The following is an 8,481-nucleotide window of genomic DNA, read 5'->3' as shown; positions in this document are numbered from 1 at the left end:
CGAGTGTGTGCATGCGTGCGTGTAAGTGTGTGTGTGTGAGTTTGAGCGTGTGCGTGGGTGCGTGCAGTGAGATAGATTGTGTCAATAGAGCAGCAGGTAACGTCGTCCCAGATGGCTTGGTGTGGATCTGCAGACTCACACTGCAGCAGTAGCAGCAGTATCAGCAGAACGCAGCGCACGCACACAGCAGCACCAGTTCACATACAGTTGTTGCAGTTCTGGGCCAAAAGAGACCATATTTTAACACCGTTTCAAATATTTAAAGTATAGTTTATTGAGTACCGAATGTGTCATTTATGTATTTTTCAAATGTATTGAGCTCTATGGGTTAGAGATGAACACTTTCGCAAAAAAACGCACTTTTCCATTCAAAACGTAGCTACTGTTTTGTCCAGGTCTGCTCTGCACCCACCCACCCCCTCCTAATGTACAGTCCCCTCCCCATCATATGTATATACTCTGTCAGGATCTAGGGGTAACAGTACTGTATATTTGAATACCGTTATGTCACAAATGTATCAGTACTAAATACCTATATGTCCCTATGCCATAAATGTCATGTATGTTGTGTATGTCATAAATGTCTATATGAATTGAAAATGGGGGACCCTGATGGAAACAAGACAAACGTCTTTCTCAGGTCTGCATCCCCTTAACAATTGTATGTATTGAGCCGTACTGTATTGTACCCATTCTGCAATCTGTTAAATAAAGTTTTCATTCATTCATTCATGCATCACATTTGCTGCAACCTGCGTTTGGGATTTAAAGTAAAATGTGCATTTTCAATGACGCTATAACGTGAAAACTAATGGAACGTTTGGTTGACATGTCAAATAAAAACGACATGGGTGATGCGGCTGATGCCCTCAACTGCACATCCGCTAATTGCGAATCCCTCAGTCTTGTCTGCTTTAAGACTGATCAAAGTTATACTCTGATTCTGGCAGTGGGCCTAGTCGTGATACCTCTTTAAACAGAGAGTGCGTCTCGGTGCTGCTGACTGAGTTCCCCCTCTCTCCTATATAAGCCCAGCGCTCTCCTCCTGCTGCAGTCAGTGTTCCCTCGGCCCCAGCAGTAAAGATGAGTTTCACGCTGGACGACCACCTGTATGGCCCGACTTCCTACCGCAAGGCTCGGCCGGCCTCCGCGTCCTCCTCCAGCGGCTTTCACTCGCGCCGCCGCACCGGCACCACCTACAGCAGCCAGCCGTCCTCCACCATCAACAGCCTGGAGAGCTATGGCGGAGACATGACGAGGAGGAACGAGAAAGAAATTCTTCAAACTCTGAACGACCGATTCGCCGGCTACATCGACAAGGTTCGGAACCTGGAGCTGCACAACAGCAACCTTGAGGCGGAAGCGGCGGCGCTGCGGCAGAGCGCAACCGGACGCGCGTCGGTCGGAGAGCACTACGAGCGCGAGCTCGGCGACCTGCGGGGCCTCGTGCAACAGCTGACCGGGGAGAAGGCCGGTGTGCTCCTGGAGCACGAGCACCTGGAGGAGGACATCCAGCACTTACGGGCTCGGCTCGAGGATGAGGCTCGCAACCGGGAGGAGATGGACGCTGCTGCTCGCGCCATGAACAAGTACGTGGACGAGTGCGGGCTCGCGCGGTTAGAGCTGGATAAGAAACTGCGTGCTCTCGAAGAGGAGTCCGCTTTCCTCAAGAAGAATCACGAGGAAGAAGTGGTGGAGCTTCTCGAGCAAATTCAGGGCGCGCAGGTGAACTTCGAGGTACGAGACACGCACAAGGCAGACGTCACCAGCGCACTGCGGGAGATCCGTGCACAGCTGGACAGTCACGCATCCAAGAGCGCCACGCAGACTGAGGAATGGTTCAAAGGTAAGACATTAATACTTGTGTTTACTCGTCGTACCTCTCAACCACCAGGCCCATGTACCTCTGGTGGATATCTGTCATTGGGCAAAGTTTAACCATTTGCGACTCTGTCCATGGTGCTGAATTTGAGTCGAGCGCTTCTCAAGACCTGTGCACCTGATTCTTTAAAACAGATATATTCACAGTTAAACAAATCACCAGATCCCAAAACTCCAGTAGAATCAATAAAATTTTTTACAGTTTCCTTGCCAGTGTAAGAACGATACTTAAAAACAAAACAAAAAATGTATAAGCTATATAGAGGCCTATTGCCTAATCAGAATATAATTTTCAGAATAAAAAAAATTGCTGCGTCATGGAATCAGACATTCTCTGCAGCGTCTGGAGGCATCATTGCTGCATGCTACCCCTGGCAAACACACTGCAGGGGTGAGATGAGGACACAGAGAGGAGCGCAACAACTAATTTGCACCCTGTGGGAGTGCATGCGGGTTTACCCCCATGCCCCTGGCATCTCTGTTTGTATAACTGTAGGTGTGATGGATTTGACTGCGGTCTTCAAAGAGTTTATTTCAAGGTCACTGTTCATGGCTGGCAGAGAGACAGGTATACAGAAAGACAGACAAATGGACAGACAGTCCTCCATTGTCCGGCCTGCCTTTGAACATGGATGTTCGGTCATTTTGGGAAGGTCATTGGAATGTAGAAAATATATGCTTTGCAACAACATAATTGAGTAACTAAAACATATTCCAAACAGGCCAAGAGACCTCACCTCATCCTTTGTGTATGTTGAGGTAATACGATGAAAGGTAGATCAGGGGGAGCTCCAGTAGCTCACCGCGTACCTCGAACGCTATTTCGGCGTCGGGGACAACCGTGCGCGTCACGGATCTGGGGTAGCGAGTTCGACTCCCGGACTCGCCGTATTTTCTCAGAGTGTCTTTCCCCCCATCTGTACCCCCATTCAACCTGTCTCTGTCGGTCATACTTGACCAGAAAAAGCGATAAACGCTAAAAGAAACCAGCTGACTGGTCAAAGTAAAAAAAAAAAGGTAGATCAGATGTATTCAGTACTGACTACATACATTTTTGCAGGACATATATACACACGCAGGCAGGCACGCGCACACACACACGCATGCATGCACACAGGCAGGTAAGGCAGGCACGTACACACACACACACACACACACACACACTCTCTCTCTCTCTAGATACAGTATATATATATACAGTATCAACACATGACCCCTTAGCAGTACATTCATATGCTGAGTCGATAATCTTCAATAAACAGAAGGACCTTTCCTCTCTGCTGGCCAGCTGACTGCAGCAGGGTGGCTGGGTGGGAGATAGAGAGCTGAGTCAGACCACTGACTGACACATGGAAACCGTCAAGGTCACTCTGGCTCTGTGGCCTCTCCGACAGAGAATAAATCTCTCATGACACAGAATGTCAGTGCCTGTGCTGCTCTTTGGGCAAAGTAACTGAGACGATATGCTGTTTACCTCAGCGTTGAATTAAGCCATATAACCAGCGGTTGAGGGGCCCTTCTCCAGAGATGCCCCCGTCAGTCGCCTGACAAAGCAAAACCACACGGGCAGCCGACATTTAACCATTTCTACTCCCCATCACTTGTTGCTTCTTCAAGTGTGACCTCTAAAAAAAACTATAAAATGTCTGTCTGTGATCCCGCAGTGCGTGTGGACCGTCTGTCAGATGCAGCGAGGACCAACCAGGATGCGATCCGCGGGTCCCAGGAAGAGATCGGAGAGTACCGCCGCCAGCTCCAGAGCCGCACCATCGAGCTGGAGACCCTGAGGGGAACCAAGGAGTCACTGGAGAGGCAGCGCATGGAGAACGAGGACAGACACCATGGAGACTTCAACTCACTACAGGCAGGGCATCAGACAAGCACATCCCCCTTTCTTGCTTTTCTCTTATCTCTCATCAATCCTTTCACTACCACACTACAGAAGGTTAACCTTTCACTACCACACTACAGAAGGTTAACCTTTCACTACCACACTACAGAAGGTTAACCTTTCACTACCACCGTCTGTAGTGTGGTAGTGAAAGGGTTAACCTTCTGTATTGTCGCAGTGAAAGGGTAGTGTGGTAGTGATGATAGGGTTAATTGTATGCATATTGTTCCAATTGACACAACATATCTTACAGGAGACCATCCGTCACCTGGACAATGAGCTGAAGAGCACCAAGTGGGAGATGGCTAGCCAGCTGCGGGACTACCAGGAGCTGCTGAACGTGAAGATGGCTCTGGATATCGAGATCGCCGCTTACAGGTCAGTTATGGCTCAGTGCTACAGATTACCGTTTTATTAAATGTAAATGTGTAGTGTGGTTAATGTTTAAACATAATTATGTGTCGTTGCACTGATATTACATTCATTACTGATAATAGCATTGAAACATTCCATTCATCACTGATAATAGCATTGAAATATTCCATTCATCACTGATAATAGCACTGAAATATTCCATTAATCTCTGATAATAGCATTGGAATATTCCATTAATCTCTGATGATAGCATTGGAATATTCCAGTCATCACTGATAATAGCACTGAAATATTCCATTAAGTAAGGGATAATGTATAGCTATACTCATTGTCATTGTCGCAAAATAATTGACCGTCACAGAGTTTAGAATACAGAGGCGCCTCGCCGAGGTGTTCTTTAAATGTAGTGAAGGTCAATTATTTTGCGACAATGACAGAGTATAGCTATACATTATCCCGCTTATTACATGGCTAACTTACTAACAATATACTTCATTTTACACCATCGACAAGACAAGATCAAATGCAGACGCAGTTCTATTCTGTCGCTCCGCCCTGTCATCGCCGGCAGCTTCCCCGGCAGCCGGCAGTGTCTGATTGCACCACTGATGTCAGTGGGCTTGATTGCGAACAGCTGTGCACAGCGGTCATTATTGCTCGGCAGAGGTCCGTTATCGAGTAATAACGGACCTCTGACGAGCGCTATTGACCAATCACAATCAAGCATTTCGGCGAATGTTAAAACGCCATGTAATAATCTCTGATAATAGCATTGGAATATTCCATTCGTCTCTGATAATAGCATTGAAATATTCCATTAATCTCTGATAATAGCAATGGAATATTCCATTCATCACTGATAATAGCATTGGAATATTCCATTAATCTCTGATAATAGCAATGGAATATTCCATTCATCACTGATAATAGCATTGGAATATTCCATTAATCTCTGATGATAGCGTTGAAATATTCCAATCATGGAGGATATGTCTTATCTTGCAAACAGGAAACTACTGGAGGGGGAGGAGACTCGCTTCGTGTCAGGAGGCAGCCCATACTCCTACTCCTACCCTGCTCACCTGAAACTGAAGGGAGACGAGATGTCAGACACGGTCATCGTGGAAGAACAAACAGATGAGACCCAGGTCACAGAGGTCACAGAGGAGGCAGATGAGGAGGAGGAAGAAGGGGAGGAGGAGGGAGAGAAGGACGCAGAGGAGGAAGGAGGAGAAGAGGAGGAGGGTGAGGAAACCAAAGAAGAGGGAGAGGAGGCAGAGGGTGAGGAAGGAGGGGATGATAAGGAGGATGAGGGAGAGGATGAGAAGGGCGAGGAAGAGGAAGCAGGAGACAAGGGAGAAGATGGATCCAAGTCTCCTGGGAAAGCCGATTCCACTCCGTCAAAGTCTCCCCAGTCCAAGACTCCCCCGAAAACCCCAACTGTCAAATCACCACCATCCAAATCTCCCCAGAAATCACCACCATCCAAATCTCCCCAGAAATCACCCGAATCCAAATCACCACCAGCCAAATCTCCCATGCCCAAATCTCCCATGCCCAAATCCCCTGCAGATGATAAATCAAAGTCACCCGCTTCCAAATCTCCAGAGTCCAAGTCTCCCCGATCCAAGACCCCAGAGCCCAAGTCCCCAGTACAGGAAAAGGCCAAACCCCTCGCCACCAAGGAGGACAAGAAGGAGAAGGAGCAGCCTGCACCCGTGAAGGAGGAGAAGAAGCAGGAGCCCAAAGAGAAGGAGGCCGAAAGCAAGACTGATGCAAAGAAAGAGAGCAAAGCAGAAGAGGCCCCAAAGAAAGACGACTCTCCCAAGCCTGCAGAGGAAAAGCCCGCTCCCAAGGAAAGCCCCGCCCCTAAGGAGGAGGAGAAGAAGCCTTCCCCTACCAAGACAGACAAGGCCGAGGTGAAGCCCGCCCCTAAAGCAGCATCCGAGAGCAAGAAGGAGGAGAAGAAACCAGAGGAGAAAAAGGAGGAGAAGAAGGACGCCCCTAAAGCGGCAGACAGCAAGGAGGAAGGGAAGACGGACAAGGCAGAGAAGTCCTCCAGCACCGACGCTAAGGAGAGCAAGGAGAAGGCCAAGAAGTGAGTCAGAGAAGCTGCGACCGGTCCAGGGCTCGAGAGGATGAGACGCCAAAGAACTACCTGGGAGGGAGGGAGGAGAGGGCTCTGACGGGGATCTCCCAAGCAAAGCAGGTGACAGTATGTAAGCAATAGTGATTCTCTAGCAAATAACCCCCCCCCCCCCCCCCCCTGAGTACGGCCACTACAACCCACTTGATATGATGCTTCTGCTATGTGACTATAGTGAATGCAGAATGCTCTAAACTCTTACCTGAATGTGACAACTGCCCTTAATAATAAGTGCATTTCAACTGAATCCTGCTGAATGGGACCGCAGAGGCCTGTAACTATAAAAGCCTTCAAGGGTAGAGATGTTTAAAAAAAGAAAAGAAAAAAAAACTAACTAAAGATTGTGGGATTGTGTTCAGGGGTTTGTCGACGTTGACGTTGCTGTTTGGGGGCCGTTGTGTTCTATGTGATACATTCATGGTGCATAGCTCCATAGCATAATTATTTATTGGCATGTTAAGACTTTCTTTTGGCAATGGGATTGGGTTTCATCATCACTGAGTGCTTGTCTTTATCATTAGGGCACAAGTACCTTATGTTTTATTATAAATAAATGTGACAGATGAATATATTCCAAAAAATATATATTTAAGGAGATATGTGTATATTATATTTGCAGATATGTAAGTCAGGAAGACTTTGAATCCGCTCGCTGTGCACCTTAACGCATATCCTCCTGACGGTGGAGCTGCACTGGCTCACCTCTTGGGTCCGTACCGCTAGGACGATGATGACTGTGCTATGTAGGAACTGCTGCTGAGAACATGCAATCTGAATAAAGGCAATGAAAACAAAAACAAACTGGGCTTTGTGCATTTTTTTCTTCATGCAATTCCATTGTGAAATCTATAGTACATTTAGAACTTGAATGACTTCCTATGCATTAGAGGCACTGTTTTGTTTAGTTTAGTTTAGTTTATTCGGATCCCCATTAGCCATTGCCACAGGCATAGGCTACTATTACTAGGGTCCACACAAATCAATACAATACAATAAAATCAATACAATACAACTAATACAATACAATACACCTCAATAACACATACAAATATCATATAATAAAATATCTAAGTTCACCAATCACACATACCCATTTACTCAATCATGTTTCAAGGCATATATGTTCACTTAAAGCACAACAATACATCTCAATACAACATACAAATATATTAAAAATCTAAGTTCACCAATCACACATACCCATCTTCTCAATCACCCACTATGTTTACTTAACTGACAGTACCACTCTTTCTTATATGATTTTTAAGGTGTTTTTTTAATCTGTTTGTCTTCAACCCTAGTTAGTGCAGGTGGTAAGGAATTCCATGCAGTCATGGCTCTATACATAACAGTTATTTTCATTGCATTTGTTCTTGACATCTTTACAGTACATCTTTCCATTGACACATGCCTGGTGGAGTAACTGTCTGTTGATTGTGAATTGTATCTCGTCATATAGACAAGCAGGTTTTTTGTTCTTATATATATTTCTAAAAAACATGATATTTACATTTAGTCTTTGTTCTACCATTAACCATGACAGTTTTTCATGCATACTTACTATGTTTGACCTTTTCCTACAGTTCAGAGCAAGGCGCGCTGCCTTGTTCTGTGTCATTTGTAGTTTTCCCAGTTTTTCTCTTCCAGCACTTCCCCAGATCCCCGGACAGTAATCCAGATGTGAAAGGATCAGAGCCTGGATAACATGGATCACTGACTCTGGAGTTAGGAATTCTGCACATCTTCTAATTAAAGCCAGCCCTCTCCCCATCTTTTTTGTTATGTTATTTATATGCGTTGACCAGTTCAGATGACTGTCCAATGTTATACCTAGTAGCTTTGCTTCTTCTACCTGTTAAATTTCAGTTCCCCCCATCATTCTTTTTAATTTTGGATGAGCAATTAGCATATGGTGAGAACCCATTAAAATACACTTTGTTTTTGCTATGTTTAAAACCATTCTATTCGCTCTAATCCACTCTTCTACTTTTTGTAGCTCTTTATTTAGTGCCCCACCCAGATCTTCCACAGAGGAGGATGCCATGTACAAGGTTGTATCGTCCGCATATATAGCCACCTTCGCTTGCTCTAAAATTAACGGCAAATCATTTGTATAAATGGTGAATAACAGAGGTCCAAGGCAGCTTCCCTGCAGAATTCCATACTTAACTTTTTTCGCTTCAGCTAG

At 45.8% G+C, this 8,481-nt stretch overlaps 1 protein-coding gene across 1 annotated transcript; it reads left to right on the top strand.

Annotated features, from left to right (window-relative positions):
- Positions 1 to 1,083: 1,083 nt before the first annotated feature.
- LOC311235649 (neurofilament heavy polypeptide-like) lies at positions 1,084 to 7,966 on the top strand (the record flags this gene model as incomplete). Its single annotated transcript, XM_084323114.1, has 5 exons — positions 1,084 to 1,846; positions 3,546 to 3,745; positions 4,026 to 4,150; positions 5,157 to 6,097; positions 7,941 to 7,966. The coding sequence occupies 5 exons, from the start codon at positions 1,084 to 1,086 to the stop codon at positions 7,964 to 7,966; spliced, it is 2,055 nt and encodes a 684-aa protein (XP_084179240.1).
- Positions 7,967 to 8,481: the final 515 nt, after the last annotated feature.

This window comes from Notolepis coatsorum (genome assembly GCF_963971535.1).
Source record: "Notolepis coatsorum genome assembly, chromosome: 10".
NCBI lineage: Eukaryota > Metazoa > Chordata > Actinopteri > Aulopiformes > Paralepididae > Notolepis > Notolepis coatsorum.
This window is presented reverse-complemented; position numbering and strand designations above follow the sequence as displayed.